At 41.5% G+C, this 26876-nt stretch overlaps 1 protein-coding gene across 1 annotated transcript in view; it reads right to left on the reverse strand.

Annotated features, from left to right (window-relative positions):
* Positions 1 to 26413, reverse strand: part of LOC134355505 (SRSF protein kinase 1-like) — an 80492-nt gene extending 54079 nt beyond the window's left edge. Inside the window, exons 1-2 of the mRNA XM_063065478.1 lie at positions 26248 to 26413; positions 26083 to 26143 (exon numbers count right to left, since the gene is read on the reverse strand). Of these exons, the coding sequence (XP_062921548.1) occupies positions 26083 to 26143; positions 26248 to 26263 (77 nt within the window). The 5' untranslated portion in view covers positions 26264 to 26413. The remainder of the gene's footprint in view (positions 1 to 26082; positions 26144 to 26247) is intronic.
* Positions 26414 to 26876: the final 463 nt, after the last annotated feature.

Genomic DNA, 26876 nt, shown 5'->3' on the forward strand with positions numbered 1-26876 from the left:
GCAGTTCAAGCTAACTTATAGCATCTCATTTTGATGACTTGGGGCTTAGGTTAAGAACTGGGATCGCAATTTAGATAGATACTTTATTGATTCCAAAGGAAATCAGTGTCACAGTAGCATTAGAAGTGCACAGATATCAGCATTAGGAGAGAAGTAGAAAGAAAAAAAAAGTTATTACAAGCAGTCTAACGGAGGGGTTATCACTTCCCCGGCTATAGGTTGACTTATTATCGAGCCGAGAGGAAGAATGATCTCGCACAGCACTCTTTGGAGCAACGCAGTTGTCTTAGTCTATTACTAAAAGTGCTCCTCTGCCCAGCCAAGGTGGTATTGTCCAGAATTGCCAGGATTTTCTGTAGGGTCCTTTGTTCTACCACAGCCTCCAGTATGTCCAGTTTGACTCCTATACAGAACCAGCCTTTCTAATCAGTTTACTAAGCCTGTTGGCATCACCCTTGATGTCATTAGCCCAGTACAGTGAAGATTGTACTGCTGACAACCAACTGGTAGAACATGTAAAGGAGAGGGCTGCATTCTCCAAAGGACCTCAGTCTCTTCAGGAAGTAGAAGTGACTCTGTTCCTTCTTGTACACAGCCTCTGTGCTGGTGTTCCACTCAAGTCTGTCATCCAGGTGCACCCCCAAGTACTTGTAGATCCTCACCACATTCACACACTCACCATTAATAGTACCAGGGAGCAATGCAAGCTTAGTCTTCCCTTTCTCATACTGATGTTGAGCTGCACATGATTCAGCTTGCACCATTTGACGAAGTCCTCCATGAAGGCCCTGTATTCATCCTCCCGTATAGAACCAACTATTGTTGAGTCAGAGAATTTCTACAGATGAAATGACTTAGTGTTGTATCTAAAGTCTGAGGCATACATGGTAAATGGGAAGGAAGCCAATACGGTCCCATGAGGCCCCAGTACGCTTACAGCCAAGTCTGATACACACCTCTGAAGCACCATAGTGCTGGTCAGAAAGACCATTATCCAGGATACAATTCACAGCGATGGTCAATTGTTCTGGTGCAATCTACATTTCTTCCATTGAGGCTAAAGGAGGGTTCTGTGCATAATTCTGGGAACTATATTTTAGGGAAGATGTCGAGGTTTAAAAAGATGCAGAAGGAATTGATTAGAAACTTCAGTTATCTGGATGGACTGTAGAGCTGGACCTGTCCTCCTTGGAACAGGAAGTTGTCAGAGAACCCAACAGGGTTTCCAGACAGAAAGCATTCACATCAGAAAAGTCAAGATCCTCACAAACTGACTTCTCATGGGTCAGGATAAAGCACGGATAATCAAGAATTTATACAATAACGAACTACACAAAAAATATTACGAAGTGCTGAAAATACTCAGGTCAAGCAACAAGTATGGAGAAACCAAATTTTCTAGGTCATGGCTTTCAAAGAACTACTAAGTTGTTCCAGTATCTTGCTTAAATATCATTTTTCCATTATTTTAAATTTCTTTTGCTTTTTGAAAATAACGATTGAAGTTCTTAATTTGACAGCAAGATATTAAAAAAAGCTCAAAATTCAACATGGCCTTTGAATAATATTATGAGTAATTAAACTTCCTGCCAGTATTCATTGTTATACTGTAGCAGTTTAATAACAGTAATTGATTAACACAGGCACCTCTAATATACAAAGGGCACTGAGATTTAGGGGACACCAAAAAAAGATTACAGAAGTGCAATTTCTCTGGCTTGAGTGCTTTTTTTTAAAAAAAAACAGTGAGTCTTACTTCAGTGGTTGGTAAGTTGATGGAGAAGATCCTGAGAGGCAGGATTTATGACCATTTGGAGAGCATAATATGATTAAGAATAGTCAGCATGGCTTTGTGAAAGGCGGGTCCATATCTCGGGTAATGATGAGTTTGAGTACAGAGAAGGTATCACAAATGACCTGACTTGGTCAAACCAAGCAGCGTCCACTACCAAGAAGGCCCACCAGCATCTGTACTTCCTGAGAAAGCTAAAGAAATTTGGCTTGTCCCCTAAAACCCTCACTAATTTTTATAGATGCACCGTAGAAAGCATTCTTCTAGGGTGCATCACAACCTGGTATGGAAGTTGTCCTGTCCAAAACCAGAAGCTGCAGAAGATCGTGAACACAGCCCAGCACATCACACAAACCAATCTTGTGTCCTTGGACTCACTACACTGCACGCTGTCAGAGCAGTGCTGCCAGGATAATCAAGGACACGACCCACCCAGCCAACACACTTTTCGTCCCTCTTCCCTCCGGGAGAAGGTTCAGGAGCTTGAAGACTCGTACGGCCAGATTTGGGAACAGCTTCTTTCCAACTGTGATAAGACTGCTGAACGGATCCTGACCCGGATCTGGGCCATACCCTCCAAATATCCGGACCTACCTCTCAGTTTTATTTTTGCACTACCCTACTTTCCCTTTTCTATTTTCTATTTATGATTTATAATTTAAATTTTTAATATTTACTATCAATTTGTAATCCAGGGAGTGTGAAGCGCAGAATCAAATATCACTATGATTGTACGCTCCAGTATCAATGGTCTGGTGACAGTAAAGGTCATGCCTTACGAACCTGGTTCAATTTTTTGAGGATGTGACTAAACACATTGATGATGGTAGAGCAGCAGATGTAGTGTATATGGATTTCAGCAAGGCATATGACAAGGTACCCCATGCAAGGCTTATTGAAAAAGTAAGGAGGTATGGGATCCAAAGGGAAATTGCTTTGTGGATCCAGAACTGGCTTGCCCACAGAAGGCAAAGAGTGGTTGTAGACGAGTCACATTCTGCATGGAGGCCGGTGACCAGTGGAGTGCCTCAGGGATCTGTTCTGGGACCCCTACTCTTCGTGATTTTTATAAATGACCTGGATGAGGAAGTGGAGGGATGGGTTAATAAAGTTGCTGATGACACAAAGGTTGGGGGTGTTGTGGATAGAGTGGAGGGCTGTCAGAGGTTACAGCGGGACATTGATAGAATGCGAAACTGGGCTCAGGAGTGGCAGATGGAGTTCAACCCAGGTAAGTGTGAGGTGGTTCATTTTGGTAGGTCAAATATGATGGCAGAATACAGTGGCAGGCAAAAGTTTTGGCAACCCTGGTCAAAATTTCTGTTACTGTGAATAGTTGAGTAGAAGATGAACTGATTTCCAAAAGTCAAAGTTAAAGATGAAACATTCTTTTCAACATTTCAAGCAAGATTAGTGTATTATTTTTGTTTTGTACAATTTTAGAGTGGAAAAAAAGGAAAGGAGCACCATGCAAAAGTTTGGGCACCCCAAGAGATGTGAGCTCTCAGATAACTTTTACCAAGATCTCAGACCTTAAATAGCTTGTTAGGGTTGTGGCTTGTTCACAATCATCGTTAGTAAAGGCCAGGTGATGCAAATTTCAAAGCTTTATAAATATCCTCACTCCTCAAACCTTGTCCCAACAATCAGCAGCTATGGGCTCTTCTAAGCAGCTGCCTACCACTCTGAAAATTAAAATAAATGATGCCCACAAAGCAGCAGAAGGCTCTAAGAAGATAGCAAAGCATTTTCAGGTAGCCGTTCCCTCAGTTCGTAATGTAATTAAGAAATGGCAGTTAACAGGAACGGTGGAGGTCAAGTTGAGGTCTGGAAGATCAAGAAAACTTTCTGAGAGAACTGCTCGTAGGATTGTTAGAAAGGCAAATCAAAACCCCCATTTGACTGCAAAATACCTTCAGGAAGATTTAGCAGACTCTGGAGTGGTGGCACACTGTTCTACTGTGCAGAGACACCTGCACAAACATGACCTTCATGGAAGAGTCATCAGAAGAAAACCTTTTCTGCGTCCTCACCACAAAATTCAGCATCAGAAGTTTGCAAAGGAGCATCTAAACAAGCCTGATGCATTTTGGAAACAAGTCCTGTGGACTGATGAAGTTAAAATAGAACTTTTTGGCCACAATGAGCAAAGGTATGTTTGGAGAAAAAAAGGGTGCAGAATTTCATGAGAAGAACACCTCTCCAACTGTTAAGCACAGGGGTGGATCAATCATGCTTTGGGCTTGTGTTGCAGCCAGTGGCACGGGGAACATTTCACTGGTAGAGGGAAGAATGAATTCAATTAAATACCAGCAAATTCTGAAAGCAAACATCACACCATCTGTAAAAAAGCTGAAGATGAAAAGAGGATGGCTTCTACAACAGGATAATGATCCTAAACACACCTCAAAATCCACAATGGACTACCTCAAGAGGTGCAAGCTGAAGGTTTTGCCATGGCTCTCACAGTCCCCCGACCTAAACATCATCGAGAATCCATGGATAGACCTCAGAAGAGCAGTGCATGCAAGACAGCCCCAGAATCTCAGAACTAGAAGCCTTTTGCAAGGAAGAATGGGTGAAAATCCCCCAAACAAGAATTGAAAGACTCTTAGCTGACTACAGAGAGTGTTTACAAGCTGTGATACTTGCCAAAGGGGGTGTTACTAAGTACTGATCATGCAGAGTGCCCAAACTTTTGCATCAGGCCCTTTTCCTTTTTATTTTGAAACTAAAAGATGGAAATAAAAAAGTAACCTTGCTTAAAATATTAAAGAAGTGTGTCATTTTTAACTTTATGCCTTTTGGAAATCAGGTCATCTTTTACTCGCTTTGCTATTTACAGTAACAGAAATTTTGACGAGGGGTGCCCAAACTTACATGCCACTGTATAGCATTAATGGCAAGACTCTTGGCAGTATGGAGAATCAGAAGGATCTTAGGGTCCGAGTCCATAGAACACTCAAAGCTGTTACACAGATTGACTCTGTGCTTAAGGCGGCATACGGAGCATTGGCCTTCATCAATCGTGGGATTGAGTTTAAGAGCTGAGAAGTAATGTTGCGGCTATATAGGACCCTCTTAGCGTACTGTGCTTAATTCTGGTTGCCTTACTACAGGAAAGATGTGGAAACCACAGAAAGGGTGCAGAGGAAGAGATTTACAAGGATGTTGCCTGGATCGGGGAGCATGCCTTATGAGAATAGGTTGAGTGAACTCTGCCTTTTCTCCTTGGAGCGATGGTGGATGAGAGGTGACCTGATAGAGATGTATAAGATTATGAGAGGCATTGATCATGTGGATAGTCAGGCTTTTTCCCAGGGCTAAAATGGCTAGCATGAGAGGGCATAGTTTTAAGGTGCTTGGAAGTAGGTACAGAGGAAATGTCGAGGTAAGTTGTTTTTATTTGCATAAACGCAGAGCGCGGTGAGTGCGTGGAATGGGCTGCTGGCGGAGGCGGAAATGATAGGGTATTTTAAGAGACTCCTGGATGGATACATGGAGCTTAGAAAAATAGAGGGCTATGGGTAAGCCTAGGTAGTTTGAAGGTAAGGGCATGTTCAGCACAGCTTTGTCGGCTGAAGGGCCTGTATTGTGTTGTAGGTTTTCTATGTTTTTAAAAACAAATCGGTTCAACATTTTCAAAATACTTCAACTATTAAATATTAGGGAACATATATTATTCAATAATCATACAATACTTCTTCAAAAGAATTCAATGATCAACTTATCATGACAATTCTAAAACCACAATTTTATTAATATCATAGTTACACAGCATAGATCAACTCACCCATGCCAACCATGAACTAATCCCATTTGCACTATATTCTTCCAAACCTTCCGCATTGATGTGTACTGCTTCCAAACGAGTACATATTATTTTTAGTAATATCCCATTACAGTCCAAAGAGAAATCACATTTTGTTTCGATTTTAATCATAAAAAAGACAAGATCCATCTACTTCAGTGGAATCAGGAGGATCTTTACATCTCAAATTAAAATAAGTTTAAAATTTTCAAAATCCACAAGTATTGATTGTATTCACGTACTGACAATAATATACACCTTGTTGCAACTTAGAATTCAAGTTCAATTATACTCTGCCACTTTGCCTCATTAATGAGTTTTGAACAGAAATATACAGTTGGCTCTCCTTATCTGCGAGGGATTGGTTCCAGGACTCCTCGCGGATACTAAAAAACGCGGATGCTCAAGTCCCTTATTCAACCTGTCTCAATATGGTGGACCTTAGGACCCAGTGGAACCCCGGACCTTATTTAACCTTTCTCAGTGCGGTGGACATTAGGACCCTGCGGCGAAGCTCTGAATCCGCAGTGTTTCTGTTCACGAAAATAATCACGATTTAAAATAAAGTGGAAATAATAAAGCCATCAGAAAGAGGTGAAACGCCATTGGTCACTGGAAAAGCATTAGGCTACAGTCGGTCAACGATCAGAACAATTTTAAAGGATGAAATGAGAAAGGCCCTGCCCGATTAAAGCAACAATTATTACGCAGCAATGCATTGGTTTAATTATCCGGTTTTGGGTTTTTGATTCTCCACATCAACCCGGCAGGGATGGACAGCGTGCTCGGGAGCGATCTGTCACTGGATCAAACTCGGGAAGTTCCATTCCCGAGCCCGGCGCTGAAACACATGTTTCTTAAGTATTTTATATGCATAGAAAGGTAAAATATATACTAAGACAAATGTTTGACTAACTGACACTAAATAATATCAGATGTACCTGTTCCGACTTACTTAGTAAGAGAACTTCCGGTTTTTTTTCCAATCCCGATCCACGATAACCTACGCACATCCTCCCATATACTTTAAATCATCTCTAGATTACTTATAATACCTAATACAATGTAAATGCTATGTAAAATAGTTGTAATACTGCATTGTTTAGGGAATAATGACAAGAAAAAAAGTCTGTACATGTTCAAACAACAAGTGCTGGAAGAGCACTTCCGGGTTTTCTCGATTCGCGGTTGGTTGAATTCGCGCACACAGAACTCGCGGATAAGGAGGGCCAACTGTACGTTGCTAAAATGCAGATAGATATTTGGAAGTAATGACTTAGTTGCATTCTGAACCCAGTCAGACAGTGGGTTCAAATCCCACTTGGTGGAGGTGCACCAAATGTTGACTGGGATATAGTAGCAAGAGAGAAGAAATTTAGTAATCAGTACAGCCAGGGGCACAGAGCAGTGAGAGGAAGGAATATTCAGTTGCATCTATCTGGCATGGGAGCAGTCAAGCATCGCACCGGAAGTCCCTACAAAGGACCGAGAAAATAGCTGAGAGGATCATAGGGGTCTCCCTACCATCCATTGGGGACATTTATCAGGAGTGCTGCATATGCTGGGCCCTTAGTATTAAGAGTCCCACCCATCTAGCATCCTTTCTGACATTCAGCCATCAGGCAGGAGACTATGATCTACAAACACAAAAATAGTCAGGATGAGAAAGTTCCTTCACCGAGGCCATTAGGCTTCTGAACTTCCAACTTCATATTCGAAGTATTTAATATTAATGCTTAATATTATTTATGTTATTTATGTGTGATTCATCTGTTGATTTTACCCTTACTTTCATAAGTTATTGTATTTTATGTGTTATGAGTACGACTGCGCTTCACACCCTAGTTCGGAGAATCGCCTCATATCCATACAAGTTTATATGGTTAAATACATTATATACATGTATATAGTTAAATGACAATAAACATAGTCATAGTCATACTTTATTGATCCCGGAGGAAATTAGTTTTCATTACAGTTGCACCATAATAATAAATAGTAATAGAACCATAAATAGTTAAATAGTAATATGTAAATTATGCCAGTAAATTATGAAGTCAGTCCAGGACCAGCGTATCGGCTCAGGGTGTCTGACCCTCCAAGGGAGGAGTTGTAAAGTTTGATGGCCACAGGCAGGAATGACTTCCTATGACGCTCTGTGTTGCATCTCGGAGGAATGAGTCTCTGGCTGAATGTACTCCTGTGCCCACCCAGTACATTATGTAGTGGATGGGAGACATTGACCAAGATGGCATGCAACTTAGACAGCATCCTCTTTTCAGACACCACCGTCAGAGAGTCCAGTTCCATCCCCACAACATCACTGGCCTTACGAATGAGTTTGTTGATTCTGTTGGTGTCTGCTACCCTCAGCCTGCTGCCCCAGCACACAACAGCAAACATGATCACACTGGCCACCACAGAATTGTAGAACATCCTCAGCATCGTCCGGCAGATGTTAAAGGACCTCAGTCTTCTCAGGAAATAGAGACGGCTCTGACCCTTCTTGTAGACAGCCTCAGTGTTCTTTGACCAGTCCAGTTTATTGTCAATTCGTATCCCCAGGTATCTGTAATCCTCCACCATGTCCACACTGACCCCCTGGATGGAAACAGGGGTCACCGGTACCTTAGCTCTCCTCAGGTCTACCACCAGCTCCTTAGTCTTTTTCACATTAAGCTGCAGATAATTCTGCTCACACCATGTGACAAAGTTTCCTACCGTAGCCCTGTACTCAACCTCATCTCCCTTGCGGATGCATCGAACTATGGCAGAGTCAGCAGAAAACTTCTGAAGATGACAAGACTCTGTGCAGTAGTTGAAGTCCAAGGTGCAAATGGTGAAGAGAAAGGGAGACAAGACAGTCCCCTGTGGAGCCCCAGTGCTGCTGATCACTCTGTCGGACACACAGTGTTGCAAGCACACGTACTGTGGTCTGCCATTTGACTTGATTTGAAACTTGACTTACCCTGCATTTATTTCAATTTTACAAGGCTTAACAGGTCAGACAGATGAACTTGGGGGAATAACCCAGTGAGACCATATGGGCAAAACTTAGAAATGCTACTTACAAACTTACATGGAGCAGTAATACAAACATTCACCCCACCACCCCCTCACCCATCCCAGTAGTCAATGGGATAATGGGAACAGGAGGAGCAAGTGTGTAGGGAAATCACTCATAGCTGTAAGAATAATGTGTTTGTATTAGTGGGAGATTTTAATTTTCCCAGTAATGACTGCCCCACCCACATTGTTAATTTCAGGTGAAATTTATAAGGCAGATCCAAGACAGTTTTCCTGAATCAATATACAAGACAACCCTAAATAGGATTGTGTAATATTACGACTCTTCTGAGAGAACAAGGTAGGGCAAGCAATGTAAGTGGCAACCGGGGAGCACTTTGACTCCAGTGACCATAATTCTGTAAGACAGTGATGGAAAAGGATAGGATAGGTCAACAGGTTAAGGCCTGAAATTGGAACTGAGCTAATTTTGGAGGAGTTAGGCAGAATCTAGCATACGTCAATTATGTGAGCTTGTTTGAAGGGAAAGGAACAAATGGCAATTGGGAGGCTTCTGAAAGTGGGATATCAAGAGTCAAGAAGCAACATGTTCCTGTTAGGGTGAAGAGGGAACCTGGTAAGATTAGGAAATTCTGGCTGACAAGAGATCAGCTCACCCTGAAATGGAGACACCTCTTTCTCCCTTATTTGGGGGGAGGGGGGAGGGGGGAGGGGGGAGGGAGGGAGAACAAACGCGCGCACGCGCGCCCCTGTGGTATGTCGAATACCATATGAACGAGTAGTCTTTGGAGTACTGCAAGTCTGTGTCTTTGCTGTTGCTTTGCTGCACGCTTGAGTGCTCGGTGTTGGGTGCTGATGCTTTTTTTTTTGATGGTGGGGAGGGGGATCATTGCTTTGCTGCTGCTTACGCGTGGGGGGGAGCTGTGGGGTTCTAACATTTAACTGTCATTCATTCTTTGGGGGCATTCCTCTGATTTCATGGATGGTTGCAAAGGAAAAGCATTTCAGGATATATATTGTATACATTTCTCTGACATTAAATGTACCTTTGAAACCTACTCTTCTTGAACACTAGTATGATCATTGCCCTGTTGATGCAGGTGGGAATCTCCAATTGCAGTAGTGAGAGACTGAAGATGTCCTTGAACAATCCCACCTGGTGGTTGGCACAGGTTTTCAGTGTCCTACCTGATATACTATCGGGGCCCAACACCATGTGCCCTGCACTCCAAGTCAGTAAAACCAAGGAATTGATTGTGAACCTCAGGTAGGGGGGGAAAATGAGGGATCACGCACCAGTCCCCTTAGTGGGATCAGTAGTGGAAAGGGTGAGCAGTTTCAAGCTCCTGGGTGTCAACATGTGAGGATCTATCCTGGGCCCAACATAATGACGCAATTACAAAGAAGGCATGACGACAGCTCATTAGGAATTTGAGAACTGATACCTCACCAAAGACAATCAAATTTCTACAGATGGGACCGTTCAGAGAATTCTCACTGGTTGCATCATTATCTGGTATAGAAAGGCCGCTGTACAGGGTGAGCATTTTCAAATTCTGGGGTGAAAACACCTCTGAACATCTATCCTGGGCCCAACCAAGACGGCACAACAGTGGTTATATTTTATTAGGAGTTTGAGACTCGACATGTCACCAAAGACTAGCAAACTTCTACTCACTTTACACTATGACTGTATGGCTAAGCACAGCTCCAATTTCATATTCAAGTTTGCCAATGACAACACTGTGGTAGGCCAAATCAAAAGATGGTGATGTATCAGCATATCAAACAGCGATTGAAAATCTGGTTGAATGGTGCCATAACTACAACTCTAACTTGCTTACTCAATGTCAGAAAGACCAAGGAGCTGATTATTGACTTCAGGAGAAGGAAGCCAGAGGTCTATGAGCCAGTCCTTATCAGGGGATCACAGGCAGGGAGGATCAGCAACCTTACATTCCTCAATGTTATCATTTCAGAGGAACTGTCCTGGGCCCAGCATGTGACAGCAATTACAAAAAAAGCACAACAGTATCTCTACTTCGTAAGGAGTCTGCAGAGATTCGGCATGACATTGAAAACTTTCACAAACTTCTACAGATGTGTAGTGGACAGTATATTGACTGGCTGCATTACTGGCTGTTTCCTGCAATGGAAACACCAATATCTTTGAACGGAAAATCCTACAAAAAGTAGTGGATATGGCACAATCCCTCACATGAAACCCTCCCCACCGCTGAGCCCATCTACACAAAGTGTTATCACAGGAAAGCAGCATCTATCATCGAGGGCCCACACCACCCAGGTCATGCTCTTCTCACTGCTACCATCAGGAAGAAAGTACAGAAACCTCAGGATTCACACCACCAAGTTCAGGAATAGTTACTATCCCTCAACCATCAGGCTCTTGAACAAAGGGGATAAATTTACATTTCCTATCATTGAAATGTTCTCACAACCCATGGACTCACTTGCAAGGACTCCATTTATTTTTGTACTTGCAGTTTGTCTTCTGCACACTGGTTGAATGCTGAAGTTGGTACAATCTCATTGTTTCTGTTACGGATTTATTAAGTATATGCCTGCAAGAAAATCAATCTCAGCTGTATATAGTGACATACATGTACTTTGATAATAAATTTAGTTTGAAAGCATTCTAACTGGTTGCATCACTGCCTGGTATAGAGAAGCCACGGCAAAGGATCAGAAAAAAAAACGCAGAAAGTTGCAAACTCAGCCAGCTCCATCATGGGCACCGGACGGACGGACGGGTGCAGCCATCGTTAAGGAACCCCATCATCCAGGACATGACCTCTTCTCGTTGCTATCATCATGGAGTCAGCACAAGAACCTTAATAAGCACTCGTCTTAGGAATAGCTTCTTCCCCTCTGCCAGATTCGTGAACAGACAATGAATCCATGCAGACTACCTCACGATTTTTGGGGCTCTTTTTGAACTATTTATTTTATACACATGCATTTTTATTTATTTATATATTTGTTACATGTATACACACATACATACACTAATTGTAATTTAATTCATTTTTATGTATTGCACTGTTCTACCGCAAAAACAAATGTCACAACTTATGCTAGTGATATTAAACCCAATTCTGATTCTGTTCTATTGACACCCTATCAAAAAGGGAGCTTATTCATATCTGTTTAGGTCAGGGATAAGTGAACCCCTTAATGACTATAAAGATTAACAATATTGTACACACAAGAGGGAAACCAGGAAGGCAGAGAGTTTAGGAGAAGGAACTGGCAGGTCAATTCAAGGAAAATTCCAAGAGGTACTATAGCTACATTAAGAGTAAAGAGTGGTTAGGGAGAGAGCAGTTCCCTTTAGATATCAGCAAGGCCACCTAGCACTCGAGCCACAGGAGATGGGTGGGATTAATAAACAAACATTTCTCCTGTGTTTACGCTGAGGGAAAAAAAACATAGTTACTAAAGATAAGAGAAGCAAGAGAAGATGATTCAGAGGACATCCATATTACCAGGGAGGAGATATCTGCAGCTTTACAGCACATTAAGGTGGATAAATTCCCAGGGAATGACCGAGTATATCTTCTATTTACTTCATTGTTAGCTACTGGTGAAGTTTCTGAAGACTGGAAAGTGGCTCATGTCATTCTGTTATTGAAGGATAGCAAGATGTCAAGGAGTCACCGGCCAGTCAGCTTGACGTCAGTACTGGGGAACTATGTTGCCTCTAAGCTGTGCGCGCGCACACACGTTTTTCAACCAGCGCACAAAGGAAATTAATGTGCGCACAAAAGGTTAGTTACCTAAAGTAATGTAGTAATTAATTATACTTATTGAAAATAATCTTTTAGCCAAACGTTCCTGTTAACTAGTTAGTCGGTTTTTCAAATACAACAATGCACGTCACTAATTTACGTCACCTCACCTTTCCTGTTCCGGTTTGTACAGCTGCATCACAGTGGCAGCCATCTTTGGCAAACAGTGTTCATATCGTAAAGTTTACAAAGATCTGTTTCCAATCCTGTAAATAGCTTACTAAGTTTTTATTGAAGAAAATATTGATTCACTATGTCAAATTCAAAAGAAGCGAAGGGCGTGAAGCACAAAAGAACTGCAAATTTGTTTAAAGTTGAATGGCTTAACAAAATAGTAGAGACTGCTACACCGAAAGCTCATGAAGTCATGAACGTTCAGCTACAAGAAATATTTATGTATGATTCAGACACTGGAGTTATGTTTGTATTGTCATGATGTGAAAGTTGCTGGAGAATTTGCTAGTGGAAAGAAGTGGGATAATATTTGGAAAATTGACTTTTTGAAGTGTCATTTGGCAAGTAAATTGCATTTGGATGGTGTACAAAAGCTTAGGCAACAGAACCCGTCATTACCTGTTACAGGAGTGCTACGCATGTCACGGTTGAGTGCAGATGAGCAAGAGCAAAAACGATCAAACCCAGAGGAGATCAAAGTTCTTATCGACAGTGTGTTGTTAGCTGTTAAAATGAATAACTCTTTACATTCAGTTCAACACATTAATGAACATATGGAAAAGTATGTTCAACTCCCAGACAGCTGGCGAAGCAAAAATGCGTTCGAATTTCTGAAGACCATCATCTATATTGTTCAGAAAGACATGTTTGAAGAAGTAGCATCAGCAGATTTTCACACGTTAGCAGTTGATGAAACCACAGACATATCTGTCAACAAATGTCTCATTCTATACTTCAAATTCAGATCTAAAGATTGAACTGTTTATAAAACGTTTTTTGGCGGAATAGATCAGCTGCAGGCGTGTGATGCTTCTTCTACTGTTTCAGCAATCAAGCAGTTTTATGAAGAGAAGAAACTTGACCTCCATAAAATGGTGATGCTTACGTCTGATGGAGCGTCAGTACTGTTGGGCAGAGTTAATGGTGTTGCAGCAAGAATTAAACAGGACATTCCACACGTAGTTCAGCAACAGTGTAGCACACCGTGAAGATCTGGGAATTTGTGATGCACGGAAAGAAGTCAAGTTAATCAGAGACACTGAAACTTTGATGAGAACAATCTATACAATGTTTTCTCGATCTGCAGTTAAAAGATGCAAATTTAAAGAAATTGCAGAGGCCTCTGAAAATGAAGCTATTGCTCTCAGACCACTTAATGAAGTCAGATGGTTATCTAGACACTTTGCATTGCAGGCAATAATAAAAAATTATGAGGCACTGATCACATACTTTGAAGATCATCAGTCAAATGATCCTGTGGCTAAATACTGTCGCAAGAAATTGATAAACATCACATACAAAGTAGCTTTACAGGTTTTAAGTGATGTCTTTAATGAACTGGTTGCATTGTGCAAGATTCTGCGAAGGAGTGGCCTGACACTGATTGATTCACGTCATTTTGCACGAGGCAAAATTAACAAGATAAGAAAGCAATATTTGGGAGACAATGTTTCATGGAGTTTTGTTAAGCCAACGTGAAGAAAACGTCACAGTAGATACAAGTTCGCTGTTGACTTTTCTAAATAGTCTTTGTGTTCATTTAGAAGAAAGGTTTCCTGAAGATGAGGTACAAGAATGGTCAGCTTTTGATTTCTCCGCATTTGCAGATTGTGACTTCACATTTGGCGATGAACAAGTTAATGCCTTATGTCTAAAATATCATGATTTTCTAGCTGAAAATACTGTAATAGATAGTTTAATGATTTCAAATTTTCCATGCAAGAAAAAAAATTAAATCCAAACTGATTTCAGACTTGGCTCAAATGGTGGCATTTGTACTTCAAAATGAACAGTTTTGCAACCTCGCAGTTGATGGACATTGGGGGAACCTTTCTTGGGACTGTAAGCGAGGTTTTAGCCTCATGAATCCACTCAAAAACAAGCTGAGAAACCATTTAGGTGAATGTCATTTGGATACGTTAATGAGAATCAAAAGCTATCAATTGGATGGAAGTTCTATTAGTCTAGATAGAGTTTACAAAGAATGGGTAAATGCCAAAGACAGGAGAGACAAAAACAACTGAGTGAGTTAAATATGTATGTTATTTTGTTATTCTGTGCAGTTTTATGTCAAATATTTTGTAAAACTACATAAACTGTGCCATGTGTGCATTCAGTGCACACATACCTTTGTCACAGGAAAAAAAATTGCACAACATAAGATTTTTGCGCACACTGACTACTAAAAATTAGAGGGAACATTGCTGGGGAATATCCTGACAGGAATTCTGAGGACATTCTAACAGCATTTGAATAGGCAGTCTGATCAGGAGTCAGTATGGCTTTGTGCATGCAAAGTCGTGCTTTACAATATTTTATGCGGCTTTTGAAGAGGAGATGAGAAGAATAGACGATGTTAGGACAGTGGATGTGCTCTACTGGATTTTAGCAGGACTTTTGACAAGTTCCTGCATGGGAGGCTGGTTTGGAAGGTTAGGTCCTTTGGAATCCAGCAAGAGCTACTTCGGTGGCTTCAAAATTAGCTCAGAGGTAGGAAGCAAAGGGTGGTAGTTGAGGACTGTTTCTAGGAATGGGGGCCAGTAACTATTGATGTGCCTCAGGGGTCAATGATGGAACCATTTTCTTTGTTTTTATATAAATGATTGGGATGTGAATACACAAGGTTTGATCAGCACATTTGTTATTGATTAAATGTTATTGATAGTGAAGCTCATCATAGATTACAGGAGAATCTTGATCAGTTAGGAAAGCGGGCCAACAAGTGGCAAATAGATTTCAATAGAAATTAGAGTGAGAGGATACATTTTGGAAAGAGAGCACAAGGCATACTGTGAATGGTAGGCCACTAGGGATCGTAATAGAAAAGAGAACTGGTAGCATAAATGCAGTTATTAAAAGTGGCATCACACATAGAAAGGGCAGTGAAGGTGTTTTAACACACAACGGCCTTTTGTCAGGATAATGAGTTTAGGAGATGGAACATGCTGCAGTTGGTTATGTTGTTAGTAAGGCCGAACTTGTACTACGTACATTTTTGGTCATCCTATTATTGGAAAAACATTGTCAAGTTGGAAAGACTGCAGAAAAGATTTATGAGAACTTTGTCAGGACTAGAAGGCCTGAGTAACAGGGTGAGTTGGCTAGGCTAGATCTTTATTACTTGGAACATAGGAAACTCAGGGACAACCTTACAGAAGTGTTGAAAATTATGAAAGACATTGATGAGGAGGATGGTAACCGTCTTTTCCTCCGGGTAGGGGAGTCCCAAAAATAGGAGGCATGGATTTAAGGTGAGGGGAAATATTTAAAAGGGATAACTTTATCCACGCAGATGGTGGTGAGTATATGGGATCAGCTGCCAGAGTAAGTGGTTGAGACAGGAACAATGGGATTATTTAGCAAGCACTTGGATCGGCATGTGGAGGAACAGGGCTTAGATATGGGCCAAACACAGGAAACTGTAACTAACAGGGTGGACAGCATGTTCAACATGGACTGGCTGGGCCAAAGGGCTAGTATCCTATTGCCCCATGGCCATAATTCTTAATAGAACTCATTCCCCTTCAGATATTCTGGGCATCAGTACTGACCAGACAATGGGAAAAGCCATTTATAGGTACTGTGGTAGCAAGAAACAGTCTGAGGCTAGGTATTCTGTAACACATGTTTACCTTAACGCAATCCCACAAACTACTACAAATTTTTAATGATATAGGCCAGATGAATTTAATTAACTTTTTTAAACAAAGACCAATCAGCACTTAAGTTTTCTTTCTCCATTGACGTAGTATTTATAGCAATTAGTTTTCTCTCCATATTTCTATCTACCACATTTTACTTTCAAATCCCAGGAATTTATAATGTCTTTAACATTGGCATGATCCATCTACAATTTTTTCATGTATTTATTCACATTTCTTCAAAGTACATATATGTCACCAGTTACAACCCTAAAATTTGCTTTCTTGCAGGCATACCCAATAAATCCAAGGAACATAACCAAATCATGAAAGACTGTATCAAACAGGATGGACAAACAACCAATGCACAAAAGACAAAATGTGCAAATACAAAACAAAAAAAGCGATAAACATCAAAAACACAAGATGAAGAGTCCTTGAAAGCGAGACCAGAGGTTGTGCAAACATTTCAATGACAGGGCAAGTGATGTTGAGTGAAGTTATCCCTTCTAGTGGTGGTCCCGAGGCACCTGTACCTCCTTCCTAATGGCAGCAGTGAGAAGGGAGCATGGGCTGAGTGGTGGTGGGGGTGGGGGGTTCCTGGACAGATGCTGCTTTCCTGCGTTAGTAACTCTATGTGGATGTGCTCAGTGATGGGGAGGTTTTTACCTGTGATGGATTGACCCATATCTACTACTTTTTGTGGGTTTTTCCATTCAAGGAATTGGTGTTTCCATACTAGGCTGTGATGCAACCAGTCAATATACCCTCCACCACACTTCTACAGAAGTTTGCCAAAGTTTTAGATTTCTTGTCAAATCTTCGCAAACTTCTAACTGCTGTGCTTTCTTCATAATTGCAATTGTGTGGCCCAGGACAGATCCTTGAATATTATAATGCAAAGGAATTTTAAGTTGTGACCCTCTCCACATCTGATTCCCCCACTGAGGACCGGCTCATGGACCTCAGGTTTCCTCAAATCAATAACCAGCTCCCTGGTCTTGATGACAGAGTGAGAGGTTGTGTTGTATAGCACCAGTCAGCCAGATTTTCAATCTGCCTCCTGTATGCTAATTTGTCATCACCTTTGATTCACCAACAGTGGTTTCATCAGCAAGCTTAAATATGGCATTGGAGCTGTGCTTAGCCTCACAGCCATAAATATGACAGGAGTAGAGCAGGAGACTAAGCACACAGCTTTGTGGTGCCCCTCTGTTGATGGAGATTGTAGAATTGCTGCTAATCCAAACCGTCTGCAAGTGAGGGAATCAAGAAACCAATTGCACAAGGTACTAAGGCCAAGATATTGGAGCTTATTGACTAGTCTGAAGGAATAATATTGAATGTCGAGCTGTACATGATAAAGAACATCCTGATATATGCACCTCTGCTGTCCAATGTTCCAGGTTGAATGAAGCGCCAATGAGATGGCATCTCCTGTGGACCTGTTGCCCTATTAGGCAATTTGGAGTAGATTCTCAGGCAGAAGTTGATGTCTCATTGCCAATCTCTCAAAGCACTTCACAGTGGATGTAAATGTTACTGGATGATAGAGGCAGGTTATCACATTCTTCTTAGGCCGTGGTTATCATTGAAGCCTGCTTGAAGAAGGTGGGCTCCTCAAACTAGCAAAGTGAGAGGTTAACGTTATCAGTGAACACTCCAGCCAATTCATCAGCATGGATTTTAGTACTCGGTCAGGTACCCCATCTGGGTCGGTGCTTTCTGTGGGTTCACCCTCCTGAGGATGCTCTCAAGTCAGCCTCAGAGACTGAAATCACAGGGTCATCAGGGCTGGAGTTCATGAAACTTCCTCCATGTTTTGATGGTCAAAGCAAGCACAGAAGGTATTAAGGTAATCTGGAAGCGAAGCCCTGTCGTCACCCATGTCACTTGGTTTCACTTTGTAAGAGGTAATAGCCACAGCAGTCAAACAATCTTCATTAATTTAAGTTTAGTCTAGAATTGCCATTTCACCCATATGATAGCTTCCCAGAGATCATATCCAAACCTCTTGTACCTTACTTGGTGACCAGACCTGAATGACATTGATCTGGCCCTTAGCAGATTGCAGATCTCATGGTTCATCCAGAGCTTCTAGTTGGGGAAGACTGATTTTGCTTCTTTAATTATAGGCTGCAGTAGTGTTAAGCTAACTGGATAACAATTCCCTTGATTTTCCCCAGTTCATTTGATGCTCTACCAATTAGAGATGCAATAGCAAAGCAAAGTAGGTTAGAATGTTTCAAAACAGAACAGAGGTATACACAAATGGAAAGGCTGAGAGGGAATATTCTGGGGTAAAGGGTCATGGCATTTGAAGGAGATGGCAACAGTGGAGCATCTACATTTATTGCCAGAAATGAAACACAAATACATGGTTGGAAGCAGTTATCCTGCAAAAAGTAATGGATACGGCCCAGTCCATCACGTGTAAAGCCCCCCCTCCCCCACAAACCACCGAGCACATTTACATGAAACGTTGTTGCAGGAAAGCAGCATCCATCATCCTGGATCACTATCATCCAGAACATGCTACTGCCATCAGGAAAAAGATACAAGAGCCCTAGGACTTGCACCTCCTGGTTCAGGAACAGTTACTACCACTAAACCAGCAGGCATTTGAACCAAAGGGGATAACTTCACTTGCCTCATCATTGAAATGTTCCCACAACCAATGGACTTATTTAAGGACTCAACATCTCATTCTCAATAATTATTGCATATTTATTATGATTTCTATATTTTGCATTTGCAGTTCATTGTCTTCTGCACTCTGGTTGAATGCCTTAGTTGGGCAGTCTTTCATTGATTCTGTTTATAGCTATTAATCTTTAGATTTGTTGAGTATGTCCACAAGAAAATTCATCTCAGGATTGTATATGGTAATATGTACTTTGATGATATTTACTTTAAACTTCTGAGCTCAGTGAAGACAACAGTTGTGGAAGGATCAGAAAAGGCTGAGAATTTTCAAAAACAGTACGTACTCAACCAGAAATTATCATGAGGCAGCATGCACAGAAATAATGGATGAACATTAGACCAAAAAACAAAGGAGCAGAATTAGGCCATTCGGCCTATCGAGTCTGCTCCACCATTTCACCATGGCTGATTTATTATCCCTCTCCATGCCAATGATGCCCTTACTAATCAAGAACCTATCAAGCTCTTAAAAATACTCAACATCACCTTCACACCCAGCTATGGCAAAGAATTCAAGATTCACTACCTACCCTCTGGATAAAGAAATTCCTCCATCTCTAAAGGGATATCCCTCTACTGAAGCTGTGCCCTCTGGTCCTAGACTCCCCAACTATTTGAACATCCTTTCCACATGCACTCTATCTAGGCCTTTCAATATTCGATAGGTTTCAATGAGATCCCCATTCCCCCTTCAGTCATCTAAACTCCAGCGAGTACAGGTCCAGAACCATCAAACACTCATTATCCATTTCATTCCCAGAGTAATTCTTGTGAATCTCCTCTGGGCTTTCTAATGCCAGCACATGCTTTTTAGATAAGGTGTCCAAAACTCTCAATACAGCAAGTATGGTCTGACCAATAAAGCTTCATTACATCCTTGCTTTTATAGTCCTGTCCTCTCAAAATGAATGCTAACGTTGCATTTGCCTTCCTTACCATCTACTCAAACTGCATGTTGACCTTTAGGGAATGCTGCAAGATTCCAAGTCCCTTGGCATCTCTGGTTTTTGAATTTTCACTCCATTTAGAAAATAGTCCACTCTTTTATTCCTTCTACCAAGGTGCATGACCATACACTTCCCGACACAATATTCCATCTGCCACTTCTTTGCCCATTCTCCTAACCTGTTTAAGTCTTTCTGCAAGACTCCCCACTTTCTCTACACTACCTGCCCCTCAACCTATCTTTGTATTATCTGCAAACTTGGCAATCAATTTAATCACCAAAATTATTGACATATAACATAAGTATTCCCAAAAGAGACCCCTTTGGAAGACTGCTAGCCATCGGCAGCCAACCAGAAAAGGCCCCTTTATTCCCATTCTTTGCCTCCTGCTAGTCAGCCAATCTTCTATCCAAGCAAGTATCTTTATTATACCATGGGCTTTGATCTTACTTAGTACCATCTTCAGCACCTTGTCAAAGGTCTTCAGAAAATCCAAGCAAAACAACATCCACAAACTCTCCTTTATCTATCCTACCTGTTATTTCCTCAAAGAATTCCAACATAGTCGTCAAGTAAAATTTCCCCTGAAGGAAACCATGCTGACTTTGGCCTATTTTATCATATGCATCCAAGTACCTCAAAACCTCATCCTTAACAATTGACTGCAGCATCTTCCCAACCACTGAAGTCAAACTAACATGCCTATAATTTCTTTTCTCTATCTCCATCCCTTTTTAAAGGGTGGAGAGCTAGAAAACTGGAAATGTCACTCCAGAACCTAGTGATTTTTGAAAGATCACTACTAATGCCTCCACAATCTCTTCAGCTACTTCTCTCAGAACTCTGGGGTGTACTCCATCTGGTCCAGGTGACTGATCTACCTTTAGCTTCCCACACACCTTCTTAGTATTACCAACTACACTCACTTCTGCCCAACACTTTCTGGCATTACTGTTATGTCTTGCAGTGAAGACAGACAAAATACGTATTCAGCTCATCCACTATTTCTTTATCCCCCATTACTAACTTTGGTTTTTAAAAGCTTACCAATCCCCTTACTTCTCACTTATTTGCGATATTAACCATATAACCATATAACAATTACAGCACGGAAACAGGCCATCTCGGCCCTTCTAGTCCGTGCCGAACTCTTACCCTATCGTATTCCCACCGACCTGCACTCAGCCCATAACCCTCCATTCCTTTCCTGTCCATATATCTATCCAATTTAACTTTAAATGACAACATAGAACCTGCCTCAACCACTTCTGCTGGAAGCTCATTCCACACAGCTACCACTCTGAGTAAAGCAGTTCCCCCTCATATTATCCCTAAACTTTTGTCCTCTAATTCTCAACCCATGCTCTCTTGTTTGAATCTTCCCCACTCTCAATGGAAAAAGTCTAACCATGTCAACTCTATCAATCCCCCTCATAATTTTAAACACCTCTATCAAGTCTCCCCTCAATCTTCTACGCTCCAAAGAATAAAGACCTAACTTGTTCAACCTTTCTCTGTAACTTAGGAGATGAAACCCAGGCAACATTTTAGTAAACCTCCTCTGTACTCTCTCAATTTTATTGACATCCATCCTATAATTCGGTGACCAGAAATGTACACAATACTCCAGATTTGGCCTTACCAATGCCTTATACAAATTCAACATTACATCCCAACTCCTATACTCAATGCTCTGATTAATAAAGGCCAGCAAACCAAAAGCTTTCTTCGCCACCCTATCCACATGAGATTCCATCTTCAGAGAACTATGCACCATTATTCCTAGATCCCTCTGTACTAAAGCATTCTTTAATGCCCTATCATTTACCATGTATGTCCTATTTTGATAAATCTCACTGCAAGTTTTGAAAACCTACCTCATCATCCACAACACCACCCATCTTAGTATCATCTGCATTCTTACTAATCCAATTTACCACCCCATCATCTAGATCACTAATATATATTACAAACAACACTGGACCCAGTACAGATCCTTGAGGTACACCGCTACACACCGTCCTCCAATCTGACACACAGTTATCCACCACTACTCTCTGGTGTTTCCCATTTTACTGCTGAACCCATTTTACTACTTCCATATTAATGCCTAATGATCCAACCTTCCTAACTAACCTCCTGTGTGGAACTTTGTCAAAGGCCTTACTGAAGTCCATATAGACAACATCCACCGTTTTACCCTCGTCAACTTAGTAACTTTATCAAAAAATTCAATAAGATTTGTCAAACATGACTTTCCACGCATAATTCCAGGTTGACTGTTTCTAATCAGACCCTGTCTATCCAGATAATTACATATACCATCTCTAAGAATACTTTCCATCAGTTTACCCACTACTGACATCAAACTCACAGGCCGATAATTGCCAGGTTACTCTTAGAACCCTTTTTAAACAATGGAACCACATGAGCAATACTCCAATCCTCCGGCACCATTCCCGTTTATAATGACATTTGAAATATTTCTGTCAGAGCCCGTTATTTCTACGCTAACTTCCCTCAAAGTCCTAGGGAATATCTTGTCCAGACCCGAAGACTTATCCACTTTTATATTCCTTAAAAGTGTCAGTACTTCCTCTTCTTTAATTGTCATACTTTCCATAACTACCCTACATTTTTCCTTTACCTTACACAATTCAATATCCGTCTCCTTAGTGAATACCGAAGATATGCCCTCTTTTCCTTTTATGCTGTCTGAATTTCCTTGTCAGCCATTACTGCATTATCCTCCCTTTGGAATACTGCTACTTCTTTGGGATCATCTATCCTGCACCCTGCAAATTGCTCTCAGAAACTCCAGCTACTGCTGTTCTGCCATCATCCCTGCTAGTGCTCCCTTCCAATCAACTTTGCCCAGCTCCCCTCTCATCCCTCTGTTATTCCCTTTACACCACAGTAATAATAACACTTCTGACTTTAGCTTGCCCTCTCAAATTGCACAGTGAGTTCTATCAAATTATAATCAATGCGTCCTAAGGGTTCTGTTAAGCTCCCAAATCAAATCAGATCATTGCACAATACCCAATCCAGAACTGCCTTTTCCCAAGTGGGCTCAACCACAAGCTGCCCAAAAATGTCATCTTGTAGGCATTCCATAAATTCCCTCTAATGGGGCACAGCACCAACCTGACTTCCCCAATCTACTTGAACATTAAAATCTCTCATGACAATCGTAACATTGCCCTTTTTACATGCTTCTCCATCTCCTATTGTAATTTGTAGCCCATCTCCTGGCTACTGTTCAGAGGTCCGTATATAACTCCCATCAGGGTCTTTTTACCCTTGCAGTTCCTATACTCTACCCACAGAATTCTACATCCTCTGATCCTGTCATCTCTTTCTAAGGATTTGATTTCTTTTTTTTTTAAAACCAGCAGAGCCACCCCATTCCGTTTGCCTATTTGCCAACCCTTTTGCTACATAATACAAGGTTTCCCAAAGACCTCCTTATATAACCATCAGTAGCCACTTGCTTGCTACATTGAAAATGCTGCCTGGAATTACAGATGTGGATGAAAGGTGCAGTGTCAAATTATATGGCAAAAGTGAAAAATAAGACATTATAGCCTGCTTTACTCAACACTGAATGATAGTAAATAAATTGAATATACAAAGGATGAGTATGTGACATTCTGCACCCAGATCATGGCCAAAAAAACAATTTAATGGTTGAGTGGAGTCCACGGTAAGTAGCCTCACTGTGCTTGGGGAAATTGGGTCTACTTTACTCTCCTGCAACTGAAGTGTACAATCTTCCCACCCACCATTCTGCTCCTTTTGAAACTCACTAGCCAGCAGACATATCACAAGAAAGGCAGTAGTACAAACATCAAATAACTACCACCAGCTTCATTGTTGAGCAGCCTCACCACTTCATCTATTAACAAAGCAAAAACTTTGCCGCATGTGCTGAGGCAGTCAAGATGGAAATAGCTTCATGAAGTAATTAGTACTGATAAGAATACACATCAATGTAACATTAACTTCACATTCAACTGGATATATAATTGTGGTCTTCCCAGTCAGATATTAGCTGAAAAATAATGGTCAAATATGCCAAAAGATTGATAACAAGATGGCTATCACTCATCATATGGTACAAGACCTTCAAGATATTTAATAACCAGTTTGATAATGGAGATAAAATGGGTAATATGGAAAAGCTTGCAATGGATTAAGGAGCTTCCTTGAAGGATGATAGCAGACTTGAAGGAGAGATGCACATTATGTGGAACAAAGGAATATTAGCAATGCCAGTTAGCATGGGGGCTAGGAAGTTAAATCATGGGATCAAGGGAGCAGATGGAAGGTTTCATGGAAAGGTGAGCTCAATTGGAATGAGGAAGATAAGAAACTTCAGAAAGATTGAGTGACGTAGAAAAACAGGTTATAAACGGAAATGTACATATTAAAAATAATTAAAATAGCCTCCATTGTTTGAAATTTTTATGACATCATTGACATTATGATCTCATACCCGAGGAACAGGCTATTTTCTGTTACCATGCAACTGAAATTTACAATCAAAAACAAAATCTTCAAATACCAATCTGGCAGCATTAAATAACAGAATAGAACAGATTAATCCAATAAAACAGACACATGGGTCTGAGTCCACTGGTGTTTCAGGTTTTATTAAAGACTACGTATTGTGAGTCTGCACCATTAATGACCTGCATAATCTTATTCAACCTCTTAAACAAGTTGATCAGCTCAAGTTGTGGCCAAAAAAAAAACAACAAACCACAGATGCAGGAAATCTGAAAGAGAAAATGTTTGGAAGCTGTCACCACTTGCCATGTTTTGGTAGCATCTGTGATAAGAACATTAACAATGCAGGTCAAAGATCCTTCATCAAACATGAGGAAGTTTACTTTCCTACTTCTGAAGAAGGGTCTAGGACCTGAAATATTTCTCTTTTTACACTTCCAACAATTTCTGCTTGACATTACAGCATTGTCATTTATTTTATTTTCAATTACCCGACCCTGGACATTGCCCAGTTTATTCCTCTCTATAGATGCTGCCAGACCTGCTGAGTTCCTACACCATTTTTGTGTTTGTTGCGACTGCAGAATCTCAAGTTTAACTCATTTATCCCTTTTTGACACATCAAATATACAAAACTATACAATCCAACAACAGAGGGGAAAACAAATCATAAACACAAGAGATTCTGCAGACGCTGGAAGAACTCAGCAAATCAGGCACCATCAACAGAGGGGAACAAACAGTCAATGGTTCAGGCTGAGACCCTTCATCAGGGCTGGAAAGGAAGAGAGGCCAGCTCTCCATCACTTTAAATGACTTTCAGGGCACTGGAGCAGATTGCCTCATTTTCATCATGAGCATCCAGTCCCTGGGGAATAGAAATATATATGCACTGGTTATCCACAGTGAAGGTAAGACCATCCAATTCAGGGAAATGAAAATTACTGAAGAGCATAGAGCATACACCCCTCCTCTCCAGTCTTGATGAAGGCCTCACTCAAAAACGTCAACAGTTTATTCCCCATCGACAGATGCTGCCTGACCTGCTCAGTTCCTCCAGCATTTTGTGTGCATTGCTGGGAGGGAAACAGGTTAGCCAGGGAAGAACTTTATTCCTTAAGATACCTACATTGGCCAGCATTTTCCCCAACTGTACATTTCACACTACAAGAACCTTCTTGCTATTCAGAGGAAGGTTTAAAAGGTACACAATAAAAGCACTTAACGTCTTAGCAGCAGCTCCATTTACTGAAAAAATGTTCTAATAGAAGTGAATTAAACTTTAGAAGCAAAAGTTATACACCACCTTGCCACGATTGAAAATTTTGCATATCTTACTACACTTATATTAAGTATCCTCTTTCTTCATTAACTGGTTGCACCGCCCCCCCCCCCATCCCCGACAAGTTCGAACCCACCCCATTTTCTCCATCCGGCCACTACACAAAACACGGGAGACCACGCCAGAAGCAGCAACAGAAACAGCCGACCATGCCTCCTCAGTCCAGCTGCAATGCGCTCAAATGCAGGGCGGGGGATGGAAGGGAAGAAGCCAAAAGGTCTCGGCCTTGCTTTCCCAAGCGCCGAGGCTGTTAGTGCGGCCTCGAGGGGGAGAAGAAGAACGCAGAGCCCTGGCCTGGTCTCCAATAAATCCACCACTCACTTTTTTGGAATCTTCTCCTTCTTGATCCGGCTTCTCTTTTTGCGCGCTTGGAGAGCCAGAACTGAGAAAACAAAAAAGAAAAGGAGAAGGTGGCGTTAGGGTAAATTAAGGAGGTCTATGTCAAGGGCGACGCCGGGCACCGGTGGAAGAGGAAAAACTGCTCACCTTTTCGGGAGCTCATGTTGAGCCCGGTCCTCTCAGGCTTGCCGCAGCACGCAGGCGCAAACGGACAACTTTTGCTGATGTCCACTAATAGCACACACCACGCGTCTACCGCCAGCTGACGGCCGGCAAGGCCGCACTGCGCAAGCGTAACGCCGTCACTTTTAGCCCCCCCCCCCCCACCTCCTATTTGCAGAAGGGGGCGGGTGCAGTGCACATCTTTTACCTCACAGCACTGCGCAAGCGCAAAATCACAATCGCGCTCACAGAGTCCCACCCCTTTTGAGGGCCTCCCGCCGCCAGGGGAGCGCCCAAGCTGGAAAGTGAGCCCCTAATGACGTAATCTGCATTGATGACATGTCTTTTTTGAAAACATCTGTCATCATTCTCTTGCTTAAAAAGCTTTGAAGAGATCTGTAAAATTAACTTACAAAATTGCTTTAATATAGCTATCATCCTTTGGTTTCCCATCAGTTTTATCCAGAGGTACCAGAACCTGGTACCAGCATTAGGAATGCTGTCTAACAGCACTTCACTCTACCAAAGGGTAAATAGTCACATAAGAATTATGTATGCTGCTGTTTGAATTGATGTTGCGTTCACAAGATAGCGCTCTTTCAAGCATTTAAACT

Source organism: Mobula hypostoma, chromosome 13, assembly GCF_963921235.1.
Source record: "Mobula hypostoma chromosome 13, sMobHyp1.1, whole genome shotgun sequence".
NCBI classification, from domain to species: Eukaryota; Metazoa; Chordata; class Chondrichthyes; order Myliobatiformes; family Myliobatidae; genus Mobula; species Mobula hypostoma.